The sequence below is a fragment of the Sus scrofa genome, chromosome 15 (assembly GCF_000003025.6).
Source record: "Sus scrofa isolate TJ Tabasco breed Duroc chromosome 15, Sscrofa11.1, whole genome shotgun sequence".
NCBI classification, from domain to species: domain Eukaryota; kingdom Metazoa; phylum Chordata; class Mammalia; order Artiodactyla; family Suidae; genus Sus; species Sus scrofa.
In genome coordinates, this window is record NC_010457.5 from 129,405,034 (window position 1) to 129,427,187 (window position 22,154).

At 38.5% G+C, this 22,154-nt stretch overlaps 1 protein-coding gene across 6 annotated transcripts in view; it reads right to left on the reverse strand.

Annotated features, from left to right (window-relative positions):
- The window catches only part of SPHKAP (SPHK1 interactor, AKAP domain containing), a 152,522-nt gene that overhangs the window by 96,413 nt on the left and 33,955 nt on the right, over positions 1-22,154 (reverse strand). For 4 of the 6 annotated variants that reach the window (XM_021074884.1, XM_021074881.1, XM_021074883.1 and 1 more), the window contains one exon: positions 10,735-10,843. In XM_021074884.1, coding sequence (XP_020930543.1) covers positions 10,735-10,843 — 109 coding nt within the window. The remainder of the gene's footprint in view (positions 1-10,734; positions 10,844-22,154) is intronic. The other 2 variants (XM_021074882.1, XM_021074880.1) reach the window with 1 other exon arrangement.

The following is a 22,154-nucleotide window of genomic DNA, read 5'->3' on the forward strand; positions in this document are numbered from 1 at the left end:
AGACGTGGCTCGGATCCGTGTTGCCGTGGCTCTGGGGTAGGTAGCTACAGCTCTGATTCGACCCCTAGCCTGGGAACCTCCATATACTGCGGGAGCGACCCAAGAAATAGCAAAAAGACAAAAAAAAAAAAAAAAAAAAAAAAGACACTGATGAACTGTCTTCCAAAGAGGATTTTCCATTTTCATTCCCCACCAGCAGGGTATGAGAGTTCAAGTTGCTTCGCATCCTTGTCAGTAACTGGTGTTGTCAATTTTCACTTTCATATTAATTTTAGTTATTCTACTAGGCACAGAGTGGTATTTCATGGTAGCTTTTTTTATTTTTTAAGGTTTTTTTTTTCTTTTAAAGACTCTTTAAGTTTAAAATTTTAATTTAGAATATATATTAGTGCAAACCGTATTCATAAAACCATGAAGCATTCATTAGACTCTGCATTTGATGCTAACTTTGGGATGCCATTTCTAAGAGACGGATAACGCCATCCACATTGAGTTTTGATTCACTCATTCATTTAATGAGTGTTAGCTGAGCACCTGCTTTTTTATCAGCTGTTGTTTTATTTACTGGGCAATCAGTGGTGGACAAAACAAGCAGAATGACAAAGCAAACTATTTTGTTCTCCTTCCGTTGAGGGAAAACAGACCATAATCAAATACGTTTTCTGTACTTATATATGTAATAAAAACTGCTATGGAGACGACTGTGATTGCTGTGCGGATAAAGCCAGAGAAAGGGATACAAAATTAAGGGATGCTATTTTGGAAAGAATTTTCTGGCAGGCCTCTCTGACGGTGACACTGAGCAGAGACTCTAATGAAGTGAAATGCCAGTCACACATCCACCTGAGGAAAGGGCACCCCAGGCAGAGATCACAGCAAAAAACAGAGGCTCAAAGCAGAGAAGAGCAAAGCACCTGTAATGGCCGGTACAGAGCGAGTGGTGGGGAAGTGATGAGGAAGCACCTATCATCTTTCACTGGGAAAAAATCCATTGCTGGGAGTTCTCTTCATGGCTCAGTGGTTAACAAACCCAACTAGGATCCATGAGGATGAGGGTTTGATCCCTGGCTTTGCTCAGTGGGTTGGGGATCCAGCATTGCCATGAACTGTGGTGTAGGTCGCAGATGTGGCTTGGATCCCTAGTTGCTGTGGCTGTGTGTAGGCCGGCGGCTACATCTCCAATTCAACATCTAGCCTGGGAACCTCCATATGCCTGGGGTGTGGCCCTAAAAAAACAAAAAACCAAACAACAACAACAAAAAGAAATCCATTGCTGAACTGAGCCAGATATTTCTTAATGCCATTAAGCATTCTAAGACTCTGCAAAGGGACCACATTATACATATATATACATTCTTTTCCTCGTATTATCTTCTATCATGTTCTATCACAAGAGATTAGATATAGTTCCCTGTGCTATACAGCAGGACCTCATTGCTTATCCTTTTTTTTTTTTTTTGGTCTCTTTAGGACTGCACCCTTGGCATATGAAAGTTCCCAGGCAACGGGCTGAATCAGAGCTGTAGCTGCTGGCCCTATGCCACAGCCACAGCAGCGAGGGATCAGGGCTGCATCTGATACCTACACCACAGCTCATGGCAACCCTGGATCCTTAGCCCACTGAGCGAGGCCAGGATTGAACCTGCATCCTCATGGACACTGGTAGGGTTTGTTACCACTGAGCCATGATGGGAACTCCCAAAATTTTTAATGATAATTTTTGAATGTTTAGTCACTGGCTTAAATAATGTTTACCTGTCAACTTACATTTTTATAACAACTTAAAAGTCTACCTCCCCCACCCCACACACACCACCATGAACTAGAAGTTTTTGTGTCATTTTATACACTTAGTTTCACATTGATTTAATCTGTGCTTTAGCAAATCTTCTGGGAACTCTGTACTTTTTTTACTTTTCACCCTGGGTTACAATACCCTTTCATTACTTCACCAGGAAACTGTAATGCTTATTCAAAGCACACTGAACTCCTGAGAAAAGACAATGATACAAACTGGAAACAAAATTATTGCACGGAGGAAAAAAAAAAATAAAGAAACTGGCCTAGAAAAGTCAGTTGTAGAGTCTCAGTTTCTCAGAACGTTTAGTTAAAGGTCAGGATAACATTTTCCTTTTAATGATGATTCTTTGGCTGATTGCCTGACATTTTGTGTATTTTAGCCTCCTCTGACAAAACGGGGAAACTGTTTCCCAAGTATGAATAAGAATGTTTGATTATTCATAGGGCACATTCTGCGATATGAGTGGTTGGTTGCAAGTGAGGCATTCTTGCGTGACAATGATTGACATCTTGTACAAAATTGGAAATCTTGTAATTGATTATTTTTAAAGTATTGGAAAATAATGGAGGGTTTTGTTGTTGTTGTTTTTGTCTCTTTAGAGCCATACCCTCGGCATATGGCAGTTCCCAGGCTAGGGGTCGAATCAGAGCTGTAGCTGCCAGCCTACACCACAGCCACAGAAACGCGGGATCCAAACTGCATCTGTGACCTACACCATAGCTCAAGACAACACCAGATCCTTAACCCACTGAGCAAGGCCAAGGATCGAACCTGTGTCCTCATGGATGCTAGTCGGATTCATTTCTGCTGTACCACAATGGGAACTCCCAAGAATGGAGTTCTTTTAAGGCCTTAAAATAAAACATTTCTCCATTACCAAAGAGAAGGAAAGAACCTAGACCACGCAGATCAAAGGCATAGTTGTTTGGGAAGTCTGGGAAGGAAATGATGAGCAGTGCACCTGCAATTCTTTCTCTCCTTACTGTGGAGGAGGGTAGCAGAGAATATCCCCCCAGAAGAGAAAGTGACATTGTCATATCTCATTATCAACATACTAATGACTAACCTGCAGATAAACTACCTTTTTTTTAGCAGAAGAGCCCTTATTTATGGGATGCTTTTAGTAATAGGTACCTGGTCTAACTAAATTTGCCTCTGGTAAATAAACTTGAAATATGCTGATCTATTAATATCTCTGACAAATGTCACACATGCAAGTAACGATCTGAGTATAAAATGGAAACATTTAGTGAACAAAAGGGCTCTCTTCTTTGGAATTAATATTCCCAAATATGCAATCTGGAGACTGTGTATGGTGACCTGGTCCAGATTTTACCCGAATGTGGCAGGAATGAACTTGGTAGGCAGTTTCAGGCATCTCCCTGTTTTTCTTGTGCTGCACAATTACTTGTATCCTGGAAACCACATGGTATTTCAACACAAGCTCAAGAATGGTATAAGAGCACAGAGGACAATTCAGAAGTGTCTAGCCCTGTTTGTTTACTTCTGCCATATCACACAGACGTCAGCTGGCTGAAGAACACTTTGAAAGTGAATCAGAGGTTTTTCCACAAGAAAATGATAACAGAGCTTGAGTCTCAAGTGTAAAATGCAAGAGTTACAAAAACAGATATACTCAGGAAATGCAATTAGAGTATGTATAATTTATGAATGGTCAGCAATGGTTTAGACAGAATCAAATTAGACATATAAATGGACGATAGCTGATTATTTGCTACTTAATTGCTATTTAGATGCAGCATAATGTTGTCCTGTTGATAAGATCAGTGACAGAAATATGACTTTTAATTTTAGGAGAAGCAAACTATAAGAAAAAACACACAGAAATGCCCTCTGTGGCGCATTGGTTAAGAATCTGACTGCAGTGGCTCAGGTTGCTACAGAGGCGAGGGTTTGCTCCCTGGCCAGGCACAGCGGGTTAAAGAATCCAGTATTGCTGTTGCTGGAGTGTGCATTACAGGTGTGGCTGGGATTCAGTCTCTGGCCTGGGAACTTCCATATTCCATGGGCGAGACCATTAAAAAATAAAAAGAAAAACACACATGCTGGAAGATATATGATGTGAATCTAGGCTTTCCATTGGCTTTGGATGATTTTCATGCAACGTGTAAATAGTTTAGATGCTGCCATTCCTCAAAGGGCAAGTGAATTTGGCCAGGTATCACTTGAGTACTGGGGTATGCCTTTGCTGTTTGGCAATTATAAGAAAGTGGGAGTTCTCATTTTCTGACTCTTCTTGGGAAGAAGCTGCTGGGAACACCTGTCTTTTTAAGATGTAAGCAGATGGACACATGATTGGTTAAGGGCCACACCTGCTTCTTGGATGCTTTCTATCCTGGAGGGTCCATACCCTCACCTGGGTCTTTCACTACAGGCCCCCTTTTCAAGACACAAAAATGAGACTAGAAAATTTGGGCACACACACAAGGAGCTCATTTTTCAGGGAGTCATGAGCCAGAGGGTGCCTACGGAGGACTGCCCAAGTTTATCTGAGTCATACCCTGCCTTTCCTTTCTGACACCAGCAGACCTATAAAGTGGGCACTTTCACCAGGAGGACAAACCTGGTGGAATTCAGGGAAGGTGGATGCTAAGAGGACTGGTGGGGAATGCAGTGTTTACTCCAGGCTACAAAGTTGAGAGGGCTATGTAGATGGAGAATGAGGGAAAGGAAAGAGACCTTGAGGCTAGTGATGAAGAATGGGGATGGCACGATATTTTAAACATCCGAAGAGAGAAAAGAGAAAACACTAGATGAGATACTTAAAAAATTTTAGACTTCTCCATTTTTGTATGGAGATCATTACTCCTTAATACGAAGGTTTGGGGTAATTCCAGTAATTCAGAGAAAAGGACCACTGGCCTAGTTTCAATAGTGTAACTTCGCCCTTAGTTCCACAAAATGTGCTCATCTATTTTTGGGCTTTGGGAGTCCTACTTTTTGGTTAAAAAAAAGAGAAATAAAGAAAGAAAAGAAAAATGCTCTGTGAAATCCTTCCAGGAGTTCTTCATACCTAGCCAAAAGGATGCCAAAGGAACTGAGCTGAAGAGAACAGATTAAGAGTTGGCATTTTGGCATCTTAAACACTCCATGCAACATTACTGGCAGGAAAGAGAGGTAGTGTGGAGTCCTGAATATAAGTCCTGACTTTTGGAATAAAAAGCTGAATCATATTCAAACTGCAAAGTGAGCCATAATTGATAGTTTTAAGGATGCCTGCATAAGTTAATGAGTTGACATTTTCCAGAGAATAAATTGAACTGCAGCATATGTAGCTCCCCTGCTCCATTTCAGCGTGGACCTGCCTGCTTTAAAAGCCAGAGAAGGTGTTCATCATTTAGGCCTGTTTTTGCTGAGGGCAGAGGAAATTAGTCCCCACCAGAGCCCTCGTTATCTGCGTCCTGGTCTCAGGGCAACCTTGAAGCCTCCCAGATGTCAGCGTGGCTCAGGATGCGTGGAAGTTTCCTTAGGCAGTCAATGAAATGGTCCCCCGAGGGAATTTTGTGGCTGGCTCTTTAGATGCCACTGGGCTGAATTTGAACCCCCGAACTCGCCACCTTGTCTGTTGGTCTCTATTCTCATTGACCTCAATGACACTACTGCTCATGGGTGTCTTGGTTCAAACAGTTAGAGTTCACTGTGGGTCGTTTACACTCCCAAGGGAAAAAGCTATGTGTCTTTTTCCTATACAGAAATGTGAATATGGTTCCAATATGCTAGTTTTGTTTTTGATTTTATTTATGTCGCGCTATAGTTTTAAAAGTCCTTCCTTTCCCTTAAGGAAACAGCTTCTACAAATACAGAATATTATATCTATTTTCTGTCATGTACTTCCCGAAATTACTATTGGGGCTTTTGGCCAAGAGCATCACAATTCTGACAAATAAAAATGTCTTTAGAGATATGGATCGGATTCTGAAAAAGCCTCTCAATTGGCATATCCATGGCTGTACATGTTAATTGAATTGCTTTTGTTAATTACATGATATCTAAAAGATATAGGCTTAGAGGAAAGTGTATTTTATAGAATAAGATGAAACATTATGGGGCATCCCTTCCGTTCTTCTTCAAATGTATCTGTGCCACTGTTGCCGGCAAAGTTAAGTCCATTTAATGGAGGCCAGTCATGTCAAAGGCTGCTCTTGACCCTTCAAAGAGCCAGTCAGATGTCATATTAAGAGCAAACGCTGCCTCTGGGAACCTGAAGTGTTTTCAGTCTGCTGCCTTTGAGAAGTCCAAGTTTAAGGCAGATGTAATCAACGTGACATAAAAAGAGCAGGATATTCGAGATGTTGATTTTTCTCCAACAATTCTTTCCTCACGTGAGTCTCAGTCAGAGCTGTGGTGCCACTGAATCCCAAATAACAAATCTTCAGTCCACGACGTAAAGCATGGATTGAAAATTTCCAGCTATTGCAGAAATGCCATATTGACTCTAATGCTTTCTTTTTTTTTTTTTGTCTTTTTGCCATTTCCTGGGCCACTCCTGCGGCATATGGAGGTTCCTGGGCTAGGGGTCGAATCGGAGCTGTAGCTGCCAGCCTACGCCAGAGCCACAGCAACGCAGGATCCGAGCCGCGTCTGCGACCTACACCACAGCTCACGGCAACGCTGGAATCTTGACCCACTGAGCAAGGGCAGGGATCGAACCTGCAACCTCATGGTTCCTAGTCGGATTCGTTAACCACTGCGCCACAACGGGAACTCCTCTAATGCTTTCAAACAAGAGGAAAGTCTAAATGAGAGGGACTCAATAGAATGAGGGTGCATTGCATGCTGCATCCAGATTCGTTTTTAAATTCTCTTTAAATAACAGTTGCCCTTGTGTAAAGATAATTTATTTGGAATGAGCTAATAGTTAATGAGCATCAACTATGTGCCAATGGCTTACAAACATTTTTGTACGTAAACATCACACCAATCAGTGAAGACATCTGCGTCAGAGAGGTTCCATCGCTGACCTAAGATTACACAGTAAAAAGAAAAACCTGAAATTTAAATTAGGACTTTGGATTCTAAGTCCAGGTTTGTTATACACCTCACTGCCTCCCTTTAGATTACAGATTTTGGTTTATTAAAAGAGACTAGAAGGAGCTTTCACTTAGTGTTTAACAGACTTAAAAGGACAATGTTTATGATAATTTAGTTCACTTAATGGAACACCCCTATGAGTCAGCTTAACAATGGTGGTTGTATTTATCTTGTGAAGAGGAACTGTTCCATGAGAGGAAACAACATTAGACCATATTTACTTGAGATGCTGTTTTAAGAGATACCAAGGAGGGTTGTAGCACCCTCTTTCCACCAGCAACCCAATATCTTTCATTTTTTTCCCCAGCCATATTTGGAATTCCATCATTGTAAATGCATTGCTTTAGGGAGTCAGTCACATTACATGCATAAAAACTTTCCTAGGTCTTGGTGCTCAGATTGCTTAAATTAGGGTGACATGGAGGTTAGCTTACTTTCCAGCTTGGATGGATTGATGCTTTGTTTCAAGCAGAATTCTGAAGTCATGTCCAGGCTCAACGGGCTCAGCTGTCAAGGTCAGCTGAGGGAGTGGGCAACTAGTATCAGTTCGGCAGTAGTAGTAGTAGTTAAGTAAAAACAGATTTTAGTTGTCACAACCATGTTAAGCTGTGCAATCATTAACACTTCAGTATGAATTGATCCGATAACTTTCCTAGCTCTTAGAGGAAGGGAAGAAGGAAGAAAAAGAATATATCTGAAGCTAGGACTGGGATAAATGTATAACTTTAACATACCAGGGACCTTTGAGAGCAAAAAAGGTGTCTACTAACAAAATATCAGGACAATATATATAAGTGGTGACGGGGTAGTATGGTCATCTGAGCTCTGGGGAAAGGGGTTAAGAATCCGACTGCAGCAGCTCAAGTCACTCGGAGGCCCCAGCGAGGTGATTTAAAGGGTCTAGCAGTGCCACTGGTGTGGCTTGTATTTAGTCTCTGGCCTAGGAACTTCCCTATGCTCTGGGGGCGGCCATAAAAAAAAATAAAAAGTCCTCCAAAGTCTTTTCTAGCGCTATGGCTTTTTCACAACAATGACTTCCAGTGATCATATTTTCCTACAGCCTCAAGAAACTGAAGCCATTGCACCTGTGTAGGATTTTTTAAACCCTAGAGGATTTACTGGGAAGCTCACGATAAATTCAGTCAATTCGCAGTTTTTTCAGAGGCCGATTATCCAATCAATGCATTATCTTTTGGACCCTTGCTTTATTTCTTCCACTGGTTAATTTAACAATCTGTTAGTTCTGATAAGAAGGTTTGATGGGGACGAAGATGAAGCTAGGACATGAAATGAGTTTGGGGAATTACCAGTAGATTTCAATTATCCGTGTTCCTCCTATTGAAGGTTGATTGACTATGAAGAGTGGTGATTCAGCTGGACAGCCTTGCTTTTCTAAAACAGAGCTGTCCTTATTCTTTTTGTCACTTTTGTACAGAACGTACATTTTATGTGCATTTATGAATATATGGATTCTTACTTCCCCAGTCCCATTATCTGTGATTAACAGAATTAAAAAATAGTCACGGTCATTAAATCAGCTTGCAGTAAAATATAATAATAATAAAAAGGGATGAAATCTCAATATCCATAATATCCATGCCTTTCATTGAGGGTCCACGTTCTTGATGCAAAGAAACACTGGTGAGTTTCATTTTTGAAGGCAAGGAAAACTACTATAGCCCACATGGTGTGTATGTCTACTAAACTGTCTTTAAATGTAATTATTATACGAGCTTAAGAGGATATTTAAAATGAAAGGAATACACAACGAATATTACAAAATATTGCCAGTACACAAAGGTATTGACTTCTCCTGCATTAATTTGTAGCAACCCTTCCTAAATTTAGTCGGATATTCTCTTCACTCATTCAAATCTTAATATTACTTCAAAGTCCAAATTAAGATCCACTTGTTCCCAAGCTAGGGGTCCAATCAGAGCTACAGCTGTGGGCCTACACCAGAGCCACAGCAACCTAGGATCCAAGCTGCATCTGCAACCTACACCACAGCTCAAGGCAACGCCAGATCCTTAACCCACTGAGAGAGGCCAGGGATCGAACCCACAACCTCATGGTTCCTAGTCAAATTTGTTTCTGCTGTGCCATGACGGGAACTCCCAGATTTGATTTTTTTAAAAAAGGGATATGACTACCTCTTTTCTAGGAAAATAAGTGTAATTAAGATAACAGATCGTAAAGCACTCTCTTAGCATGGTAATTCCAATACTGACTTTTTTTCTGGCACTATTTACTTGTTGATAAAATCATTCTATGGAATAATGTTAGTAATAGGAGATCTTTATTTTGCTTACAATAGGCCAGGCACTGTTCTAAATATTTCACAATCCTCACCTCACCCCTTTGAAGTGGGTAATGCTATCATCTTTTTTAGATGAGCAAATTAAGGCATGAAGAGGCAATTTGCTCCAGATCACACAACTGGCAGTGACAGAAGTGGGTGTCAAATTCAGGCAGTCTGGCTTCTCTTCTTCTTTTAAATACCACAAGACTCAATAGAAATAGAGTTATTTAAAAATTAGAATAAATTAAAAACCATTCAGCATTATGAAAGCTATAGCATCTGATGAAGACTTTATAATTTAGAGTTACAGAATTGAATAGACCATACCGGGGCTTGAAAACCTGCAGCTTCAGTTCTTTCATGAGAAACTCAAAATCATTTTGAAGTATAATGCTTCAGTTTTCCGCATTAAAAACTGAAATTTATAGTACTGATTTCCTCTATAAAAATTTTATAGGAGGAAAAAGAACAGAGTCATATAACAAATGATAATAAGATCCCTTAATTAATCAGACAGGTTTATTTTTATATTAGGTTATGAATACATGCATGCAAATACTTTTGTAAAATTATGTATAATGCTATTTTTTATGATCAATATATGTTCTCTAATGCAGATATTTTCCTCCGTACTTGAAAACTATACAAAATCACACAAGTACTGAATACATAAGACTGCTTAATTAGGTGAAGTAATCAATAAATTGATATATATATGCGTATATAAGCTGCACTATGTATACTTATATATGCATATAGTATAGTCATACCTTTAGTAAAATAATCTACCTAAATTCATACCTATAAGTACTTTTTATAATTTAATGTAAAAAAATAAACCAAACCAGTGTGTTTCTTCTAAATTTTCATGGGAAAAAAACAAAACAAAACACGCTTTCCTCTGGAATTCAGCATTGAAGAGTGACAGAATCATTCAATCAATGAGGAATTAGCCATTTTGTTTTAAGTTTTGGGGTCTGAAGTTGGATCGGCTGGAAAAATGAGAGAGTTAAATTAGGCGATTTTGTATTGCTCAAATGATAACCTTTGAAAAGAGTCTTAACATGAGATTTGCTTATCCGTTTAAGGTCTATATTCCACGAAATACAATTCTGTTTCTCTTAATGAAAAATTCAACATGCTGTTTCCTTTAAGAAAACAGCAAAAGGAGAACTGTTATGAATTTTTCTTAGATACAGAATTTTTTTTTGACAGTCTGTATCTAAGCTTAAGGTAATAAATTGGGCCATTCAAAAATCTCAGATTTTTTAAAAAGGAACTCCAAGAAGCTCTTACTCATGTCTAAGTTTGAGAAGTGCTGGAAGAGGTTGGAGGTGTGGTGCAGAACCAGAGGCTTAGGATTTTCAAATCAGACCTTCTGGAAGCTTGAGTTTTCCGATCATTACCTTGAATAACATTTTTAATGTCATCAGGGGCTTATTCCCCCAGGCAAATGGTGGGTGATTTTGCAGCATGCTTTTGTTGCTGTTTCTGCTTTAGAAAAAGTGCTTGCAAAGTCAAACTAAACAAAGTGTTCAAGTTCAACTGGCGAAGAGTGAGCGCCGTGAGGCAAGGTTACCTTCTTACAGGCGGTGATGGAGCTACCCAGGCTGCTTCCCGCGCTGCCGCTGGCGCTGCCTGGCTGTGGTTCCGGAACTTCGAACATCAGGGGTGACTCCAAGCTGCTGCTGGCGCCCCCAAAACACAAAAGAGAACACATCCCGGTGAGTCATCTCCATAGTCAGAAAGGAAGCAGCACGATGTGGTTTATGGAAAATCATCTTTTCAGAGTGAACGCTGACACTGACGTTTCTTTTTTGGTTTCCACTGAACTGGTGGAACCACTATGACCCACCCCATTGTGAATACATAATTGCGACCTTGCATGGTACAGGGGTGGCCACAATACCTCTGCATGACTTCTAGTAGGGTGACATCTTTTCTTAAGCAGTTTTAAGTCCCAAGTAACATCCTTTTAATTGCCACATTAATTCTACTCAGCCAAACACATTAAAAAAAAAATACTCATTTTCTTTTTTTAAAATGAGAGGGAAAACCCCCATAATTTTAATTGAGAGGTAGGATCATGTCTATAAAGAACCTGAGCTTTTGAAAACATAGGTTATCTCTTTATCATCTGTGCAGGTGGAGACAGTAACTTAACTTCTCTGTCTCCAGAATTCTAGTCTGACATCCTTTCCCCTACCTCTTGTCAAATCTTGGTGGGTTCGACTATATACAGGGCAGTAGAAATCATTTTAAAAGATTTAAAATGATTTCTACAGCTTCAAGGTATGATAAAGCTTGAAATTATTTTTAGAAAATATTTTTAGAGTATTTAGAAATCTTAAGATTCAGAGGGCTTTTTGTGCTTAAACTAGGTTAAATATTTCTCTTCTGAAAAAACTGCAAACTTGAGATTTTAAAAAATATACTGATACCTCAAGATTACACATTCTATCTTTGAGTTCGTTCACCACCTAGAGCAAGTACAATTCATTAAAAGACATTTTGTGGAATATTGCCTAATGATTCTTTATGTATTTTTCAATTCAATATATAGAACTTTTTTTTTTCTTAAAAGAAGCACCAAATAGAAGAGCAGTTAAATAATGTATTTCTAAACAACATACAGCTCTCTTGTTTTAAGTTCTGAATTAGTCTATTTTCACTGCATTGCAATTAGCCACAAGTCAAATTTTGCATGCATGCAGTCTGTGTGTATTTCTATTGTTAATGACTATGACATTGTTTTCACATGATTGCTGATGGTGCTATGCAATGGATCAAAAATTAGGATAACAGTAATTCAAGTAACATTTTTGTTTTTTTTTTTAAAAAAACTTTATGTATTATTTTCTGAGCAATTGCCACCTCAAGGAATAGAATGGGCTTCATTTAAATTAAAAGATAACACCTATGCTAATTTTTCCCAACTGGGGAAAGAAAGGATGTGGAAGGAAGGGAAGAAGGGGGTGTGTGGGGGGGGAAGGAGGGAGGGAGGGAGGGAGAAGGTAACCAGCTCCAAAATCTGTCTGTAACTCCAGAGCCAAGATATTACCTAGATGTTCAGTGTCTGTCTCTTTATTTATAAGTGAAATATGTGGAGTCAAGTGAGTGTCCCCGCTAGCTTTCAAGATGTAATGGAGGCCCTGAGTTTTCAGCCCTGTTTTTACAGGCTTCCCACAGAGTGGGACCTATGGCTTTTTAAGTGATACTCCGTCAAAACAAACTGCAAGATGACCTCTGAATGCTTTCTTGGCCACAGGACATTTTGGCCTTTACACAAACATGAAGTTATCATCATGAGGTTCCAAATCCTTTACATGTGGAAGACACCATTGCAGATTGAGCTAATTTGGGGATAACTTGGTCATGAGTCAAAGAAATTGTATATTATTCCTTCTAGAATACAGTCAAAGCGCTGTGTACGTTTCAGAGAGACAGGCTAACACAGCCACACATCCTGTTGCTGTGGCACCCCTTTGGGAGCTGGTGGATCACTTTCATTCAGGCCATCGAGGACTTACATCCCATGTTAGGACTTCTCCCATGTCTCATGGCAGGAGTATCAGCCATGGGAGTGGAAAGTAGGCAGGCTGAGAAGTCAGGTGGAGACAAAGCTGATGCAAAGCAGAGTAGACACAGAGCTTCAACCATCTGTGACCCCTCCCCTATAGAGGGGAAATAGGTCTCACTTGGGGAGAGTACGTTAGGTCACAAATCAGGGAGGAATGGGAACATAGGGAAAAGTGAAAGCTCACCCAAGGAATTCCCTTGTTTTCCTATATAAAGCACATTGCACATGACTACAAGTACCCAAAGTGCTCTAGTAATTATTATGCACACAGAGGTTTGACTGCTGAAACTAGCTTATAGAAGGAAGAAGTGATAAGCTTACTGACTTATATTCTGGAATGAAAGCCCTTTTCCCTTTAAGATGACTGTGAGGTCCTCATTGGAAAGGAAGGTGAAGAAGGAAATGTGCAAGGGTGGCTCACCTGCAGAGCTCACTCCACTTGTTCTAATGCTAAGCATGTAAAATGTTAAAAATTAAATACATGTTTATTTTTAGAAAAATTAAATAAGGCAATAGCCTGAGTCACACAGTGGGACTAAAAGTCTATTCATTACATTGCAATGAGTATAATGCAACACCCTGCATCAACATTCAAAGCCAATGCATCTTCTGCTTGCCTGAAAAGCATTAGGAATCAATTTAATGATGCCTATATTCAATATATATCTAGAGAGGCATATCTTTTAAATCACGTGACCTGGATGTGAATTTCCAGTAGGTGACTACAATACAGCCCTGTTTGTTCCCATGTCTTTGGGAGGCGATTGAGTTTTCAGAGTATTTGTAAAAATGTTGTCTCTAGAGAGGCAGAATATTTGCTGCTACAGGAAGAGGCAGAGATGACAGGAACAAGAAACCCATACATTTATTAAAATGAGTTTTAAGTTGATAGTAAAGGAACTGCTGTCAAGATACAGTACAACCTTATAACTTGCTCCTAATGGGTAAGGCTGCAAATACTTTCCTAGGACATTTTCCTTTGATTTTGACAAGTGTTGACAGTATTTATTAAGCACATCCTTTCAGACTAGCTTAATGCTGAAACTGCTAAATGTGTTTCAATAAGGGGAAAGATCGAGGTGGGAAGGAAAGTACAAAAGCAGAATTTAAAGCAGTGACTTTAAAAATCATCTTGGAAGAGAAGCAGACTCCCTTGCAGAAGAGTGTCATGTATTGAATGAGGTTCTGAGTTGCCACGGTTGCTGCAATCATTAATGATTCATGCAGTGTGAGGAAGTAGGTCACTGTCAGTGAAAACGACTTAGGGAAAATTCACTTATTTCACCAGAGAGTGACGTGTCCACTTACTGGAAATGGAGTTGTCTATATGTTGGGACTCAAGTTTAGTCTGTGAACCAGCAGCATTGGTGTCTCTTAGAAGCTTGCTAGATACCCAGGAACTCAGGTCCTGCCTGAGAACTACTGAATCTTATTTTCATGTTGACATGAAACTCAGGTGATTCTGTGCATTACAGCTTGAGAAAGCATTCTTCTCATGTATTAAATTAAATATACATTCCCATTCACCCTGAGCCTTGGCACATGATATTATTTGTTTTAGAAACACCCTTCCCAGATTCCTTTCTTCCTGTTGGATAACTTCTACTCTACCCTTCTGGGTTTCCATTTATAAATCACCTCTTTGCACTTCCTTTTTCCCCTCTCTCTGACAAGGAGGCTACTACTCTTCACCAACTTCCATTTACCAGTGCACATGCAAACACACACACACACACACACACACACACGCATGCGCACACTTTCACCTTCTCTCCACCCCCATATTCCAGTCTTCAACTGAAGCCAAGAAATGAGATAGACACTCTTATTGTGTGTTCCAGCAGCACCCTGAACCTTGTCCTGTTACAACATTTGTCAGAACAATATATGTTTATGTAATATTGTCTGTCTCCTCCTTTAGGCTGAAAATACTGAAAGATCAAGTCCTCTTATAACCTAGGACAGTGCTAGGCAGTGGTGGAGGTTCAATTAGTATTTACTAATGTTGTCTTTTCTTATCCTTCTGAGCATCCTGGTTGACCTCAAAAGATTATGCACAAAGGAGTGTTTGAATTCAACGCTAAATTTTCTGCAGTGGTGACAGATGGTGAGCGAAGCCACATCTGAGAAGATAATTTAAACTATTTCCCAGGATAGTTCTAACAAAAAGGGATCCTGCTGCTATTGTTGCTCAAGAGTCAAGTAAACACAGTGAAAGTTAGACAATTTTAACAGATTCTAAAAGGGAAGATTTATCCTTATCGTCTCCCCACTTAAAGAATGCTTCCAGTAAAATATAGTAATTACCATTGGTTTGATTGTCTCAATCCTATTAAGGACATCTACTCTTGAGCTTACTACTAAATCCTTTGATCTTGACACTGGAAAAAGAAAATAAAAGCTCACATCTATCAGAAGAGATATTGAGCAAGGAATCAAGTTGCTCTTGTTAAAGTCAATTTAACAACATGCCACAACCTAGAATTTAGAGGATTTTAAAATACACATTTATGTGGTTCACCATGAAAACGGCTGAAGTGAATGTCCTTATTTTACCCCCAGCTAAAGGGATTAACTTGTTAGATGAAGATCAGGGGTTTGTGTTAGTCTTTCAAAAATCGATTTGATTTTGGAAACATTAAAAGAAATAGAAAAAGAAAAAAACTCTGAAAACCCAAAGCAATCTTGAAAAAGAAGGACAATGCTGGAGGCATCATAATCCCTGATTTCAAACTACATTCTATACTGATTAAACAAGGTGGCATTGGCATAAAATAGATACATAGATCACTGGAGCAGAATAGAGAGCCAGAAATAAATGCACACACAATTAATTCATGACAAAGGAGTCAATAACATACAATGGGGAAAATACAGTCTCTTTAATAAAGGCTGTTGGGAAAATTAAACAGCTACATGCAAAAGAATGAAACTGCACCATTATCTTACACTATATACAAAATTAACTCAAAACAGATTAAAAACTCAAACAAAAGGCCTGAAGCTATAAAACTCCTAGAAGAAAATAGAGGCAGTCAGCTAATAGGTGATTTTTTGAATCTGACACCAAAAGCAAAAGCAAACATAAGCAAAAATAAACAAATGGAAGTACATGAAAATAAAGATTCTGCATAGCAAAGGGAACCGCCAATAGAATGAAAAGGCAACTTACTCAGTGGGGGGAATATTTATAAATCATATATATGATAAGTAGCTAATATCCAAAATATGCAAAGAACTTATACAACCCAACAGCAAGAAACCAAAGAACCCAATTAAATACTGGGCAGAAGATCTGAGTACATATGGCCAATGGGTACATCAAAAGATGTGCTAAATCACTAACCATCAGGGAAATGCAACTAAGAACAACAATGAGATATCTTTTCATACCTGTTAGGATGGCTATTATTAAAAAAATACAAAATAACAAGTGCTGGAGAGGATGCGGAGAAAAGGGAATCCTTGTCAGTGGGATGTAAATTGATGCAGTCGCTATGGAACACAATATGGAGGTTCCTCTAAAGTTAAAAATAAAACCACCATGTGACCCAGCAATTCCACTTCTGGTTATTTCTCCAAAGAAAATAAAACATTCGTTTGAAAGGATGTACGCACCCCATGTCCACTGCAGCATCAGTTACAATAAGAGCTAAGATATGGAAACATCCTACACGTCCATCAGTGGATGGAGTAAAACACACACACACACACACACACACACACACACACACACACACACACACACACACAGGAATATTATCTAGCCATAAAAACAAATGACATTTTGCCACCTGCAACAACATGGATGGACCTTGAGGGTATTATGCTAAGTGTAGTAAGTCAGACAAGGAAAGAAAAATACTGTAGAATCTCATTTTTATAGGGAATCTAAAAACATATATAGAACAAGACGGAGAAGTGGGTGGGAGAAACGAGTAAATTGGTTTTTTATTTTTTAAATTTTAAATAAATAAAATAACCAATTTGTTTTAAAAGTCACGTGTTATTTTCTTTTACCTTCATCTTCTGACCAAGCTATTGGCAAATGCTCCCTTCTTGACCAAACTTTAGTCAGGTTCCTCTGAGCCATCTTTTCAGTTACGTCTTGATGGTGGCCTGCTGAGCCCAGTTTTAGTAAAGAATCCTACTAAGTCCGTTATCAAAATTCTCCCACCCCTGCTATCTAATCAAGTTCCTCACTCCTCACCTTTAATATCTACGTCCCTGATCAGCCTTTAGCAAGAATCCTGTCAGGCTATTTTAGCAAGGATCCCCCTTCCCTTGATATTTTCCATCCACTTATCTTCTCACTCTGCCCAGTGGTTGTAAATCCCTAATTGCCTCTAGTGTATGTGGATCTCAGCTCAGTTCTGTACTAATATCTCTCTCCCCATTGCAGTAACTCAAACAAAATGCATTTTTAACAAGTGTCTGGTGCAAAATATATTTCTATACTGTGTGGTCTTCTGCTCCATCTCTGTAAGAAATTCATTTTTTCTTCTATAGCCATGTTTTTCTTTTCTAGATTAGAGACATCTGAGCATAATTTTCTCATCATGTTATCCATGCAAATTAAATATTTACCAGCTCATCAGTGGCTAGAAGACCTTCAAAGACCTCGCTCTGTAGGATTTTAGTAAAGGTATCAGAGGAAATGACTGTCCAACCCTGAAGGCATTTAAAAACCATCATTACATGCCCCGTTTTAATATTTAAAGGTGGCCAAGGAACTGTAGAATGATGAATTCCAGACTTTTTGACCTCCTGGAGAAGTAAGATAACAATGGTAGCAATAACATAAGGCAGCCAAACTTTTGTTTTCCCAAATAAGGACATTTAAAGAAAATTCTTTACTACCTTTGCTCTCACCTTCATTCTTTAAAGAAAGCACATTTAAATAATGTGATGAAACTATGATATGATATATTATCTAGGAATGAAGGATACTTATTTTTATTTTTCTGTCTTTCGTCTTTTTAGAGCCACACCGTGGCATATGGAGGTTCCTAGGCTAGGGGTCCAATCGGAGCTGTTGCCGACAGCCTACACCAGAGCCACAGCCACAGCAACATGGGATCTGAGCCGAGTCTGCCTCCTGCACCACAGCTCAGGCAACACTGGATCCTCAACCCACTGAGCGAGGCCAGGCTTCAAACCCACAACCTCGTGGTTCCTAGTCAGATTCGTTTCCGCTGCGCCACGATGGGAACTCCCAGAATACTTATTTTTTTAAAAAGATGGTTGACAAAGTTCACTATTGTTTTGGCCTCTCATCAGTGAAAATGTTGTAGACCTAAGTTTGTGTAGTTTTTGTAAGATACCATTAAATGACAATAGAAAGAGGACAAACAGGTCGTTTATTATTAATCCTGAAACAAGTGGCTCATTCTTGGCAAAAAGAATGACTGCAAATTAACTGTTCTCTAATTCAGTTTAAATCTAAGAAATACATGATTATAGAATTATTACTTCATTTGGGATATAATTTATAAACACTAATGTCTGGTGATTTCCCTATTTTCAGTACCCGTTTTCACTGAAGCCTTTTATCCTGAAAAATTGTATTGAATACTGTTCAGTGAAGACTTTTTCCTTCATCAGTTATATCTAGTGCAATATAAGCCTCATCATAAGTAGATACTATGCAAAATAACTAGATTGCAATAGGAAAGATAAACAGTAAGCTGCTTAATATGAGAAAGATTTATTGTGTGTACATATGTATAATATTCAGTGTGTTAGATGCTATGCTTTTCAAATTCATGTATTATCTCTGAGTGAATGGGTGATAACAAGTAATGGCCTCAATAATTTAATCAGTACTATAAGGGTTTATTTTGTACCTTGAAAAGTGGTTTCACAATTTCAGCTTCTACCAAGACTCCAAGAAATAATTTTTAAAGTATAATTCCTTAAGAAAACAAGCTTAAACAAAAGAACAAGATAGCTTAGCTTTTTTCTCCCCTTCCATTAGTGAGGGCTGTGGGAAAACTTTTGAAAACATATGTCCTACAAATGGTTTGGGCAAAAACATTCTTTTAATGTCAGACAAAATGTCACTGCTGCTACATTAGTGCTGCAGGAGTATCCATTTGCTGCATGAAGACTATTAGATGCTTATTATTGAACTATTTATCCCAAAGTGATTTATTTCTTAGAAAAATTTTAGGAGTATATTTATTTGGACGATCAAAACACAGTGTGTATGTCCCTGCATTCTATTGAACTGAAATTTTAGTTCAGATGCATTCAGAATAAATGTTACAGTAATGACCTCGGCTTCCAATTAATTTCTGCTCTTCCACACAAAACCACTGGGCAAGTGCTTCCCTCTGTTATACAATATCCTCCATATTACTTCTAAATATACTACCATTTTTATTGCAGAGCAGATGCTTAGCATCTATGGAGTATTTTATACAGTCTTTTATTAATCATACCCTTTTTATAGATGGGAATTCAAATATTAGAGGTTAACATGTAGTCCAAGTTTGTATTGCTGGTAAACAACTGATCTGACACTTGCTGTGCTTTTCTTATCCCTATAACATACTATTTTCCATTGTAACGTCTAATTTTTCTTCTAATTCTTTGCTTCTATGATCATGACCTCTAAATGAGTCCCACTAATGAAATCCTGGTGCTTCATATTTGAGGAATCTAGGTTCAAGTTTCCTCTTCATCAGCTGTTAGATGGATGAAATTGGACATGCAGTTCAAACCTCTCTAAGCATCAGTGTCCTAATGTGTAAAATGCAGATTATAACAGCTCTGTTGCTGAACTGCTTTGGAGGTTAAATGGGGTTACTCTTATAAAGTAGTAGCATGGTATGCTAGCATCAAGAAAGTACTCAATATTAAATTGAGAAATGATACCACGTTAAGTTCTGAAAATTTACTTACTCTTAAGCATCTCCTTATCAGACCTTAAATACAGTTTTTTAAATGGTTTTTATTTTTAACTTTTATTTTTTTTAATTTTAATTTTATTTTAATTTGTTTTTGTGTTTTCTAGGGCCGCACCTGTGGCATATGGAGGTTCCCAGGCTAGGGGTCTAATTGGAGCTATAGCTTTTGGTCAACGCCAGAGCCACAGCAACACAGGATCTGAGCCAAGTCTGCGACCTACACCACAGCTCACGGCAACGCCAGATCCTTAACCCACTGAGTGAGGCCAGGAATTGAACCCACAACCTCATGGTTCCTAGTCAGATTTGTTAACCACTGAGCCACGACAGGAAGTCCTATTTATTTATTTTAATTATTATTATTATTATTATTACTTTTAGGGCTGCACATGCAGCTTATGGAAGTTCCCAGGCTAGGGGTCGAATCAGAGCTTCAGCTGCCAGCCTGCTCCACAGGCACAGCAATGCAGAATCCAAGCCACATCTGCAACCTACACCATAGCTCACAGCAATACTGGATACTTAACCCACTGAGCGAGGCCAAGGATTGAACGGGCATCCTCATGGATATAAGTCAAGTTGTTGGTGCCGAGCCACAATGGGGAACTCCCTATTTTCTTATTTCTTATTAAAGTATAGTTGATTTACTATGTTGTGATAATTTCTGCTACATAGCAAAGTGGCTCAGTCCTACACACATGCCCACACACCCACACACAACCAACACCCCCCACCACCACACACACATATTCTTTTTTAAAAATATTTTTTCCATCACGGTCTGTTGAAAATTGGATACGGTTCCCTGTGCTATAGAGTAGGACATTACTGTCAATCCATTCTAAATGTAATAGTTTGCTAGATTTGAAATATATTTTGATATCAAAGTAATATAATACATGCAGACTTTTTGGACAAACACATAAATACTTGTTATAGTGAAATTTCTCTTTTCTGTTCTCAGATCTGAGTTTCTAAAATATGTACATACTTATACTGAATTTTGACAATTACCATGAGGTGGTGAAATAAAGAATAATTAAAACTCTTTTAAATCCAAGAGAACACAGAATTCATCCAATCAGTCCAAAGCTGAACAAAGATGTGGCTTGTTCAGACACACAGTCTTTTATTTGCCAACATGGGAAATGTTCAGATCATTGAAGCAAAGCCCTAAAACTTAGAGGACTAATTTGACTTTGGTGAAAATTTGAATTGAAAGTGCTTCTTGAGGAAAGTAGTAGTATCACTTAAATACTACTTTAATTGAAAAAAATTAATAGGATTAAAAAATACACAAGAATGATTTTTCTAAGACATTTAATATATATCTTCCTCTGTGTTTCTGCTAGTCCTCTTTATTTGCTTGGCAAGCCCTTTCTTCCGAGATGCCTGGGCTTCAGCTATCATCAACATCATGGAATTGCTATTAAAAAGTTTTGACTTCCATGTGCCGTGGGTGCGACTGTAAAAAGAAAAAAAGTCCTACAATAGGTAAATGGTTAAACTGTGGTACATCCATACCATGAAATACAATGTCAATAATAAAAAAGAATGATCTTTTGATACACACTATAGCTTGGATGGATCTCAAGGACATTACGCTAAAGGAAAAAAAGCCAGTTTCAAAAGGTCGCATGTGACAGTCTCAAAATGAAAAAGCACTGTGCTAGAGAACAGATTAGTTGCTGCCATGAGTTTGAGAAGGTTGAGGGGGTAGGTGGGTGGGTGGGTGTGATCTTTGCAGTGAAGGAATAGTTTCCGTCTTGATTGTGGCAACGACTAGAGTAATCTATACACATCGTAAAATAACACAGAATGCATACACTTTGTACCCATGTCAATTTCTTGGTTTGATATTGTATTATTTTTATAACTTGTTAAAGGGTAATGGGACTTCTCCGTAGTGTCTTTGAAACTTCCTTTGACTTTCTATTCCAAAATAAAAAAGTTAAAAAAAAAAAAACATTATGAGAAGGAGGAAAAGGGATGTGTCCGGGCTTGAGCCATGCATGTTGGTCATTTCCATTTAAAGTCATTTATATGAAATTGGGTTGGGGAAGGTCAAAAGAGTGAAAGAAGAAAATATAAGAAATGTAGGTGTGTATGAAAAATATGAGCCTGTGTCATTCTGATATGTCTAGTGGTTGTTGTAGAGTATAGATTTCAAGTTTTTGTTGATAAATAAGTGAGTGAATGAATTTTGTTGTTCTCTTAAGTTAGGAATTCTGACAAATTATTCTGTTGATCAAAATGTTATGTAGTATTTTCACATTGCTTCTGAGTGTATACATTTATATAACTTTTTTGAAAAAAGAATCTGAATACATATATCATGACTCTTCCTCATGCAAAAATATATGAGTTCCGGGGTTAATAGATGCAAACTACTGCCTTTGGAGTGGATGAGCAATGAGATCCTGCTGTATAGCACTGGGAACTGTATCTAATCACTCATGATAGAGCATGGCATGATAGAGGATAATGTGAGAGAAAGAGTATATATAT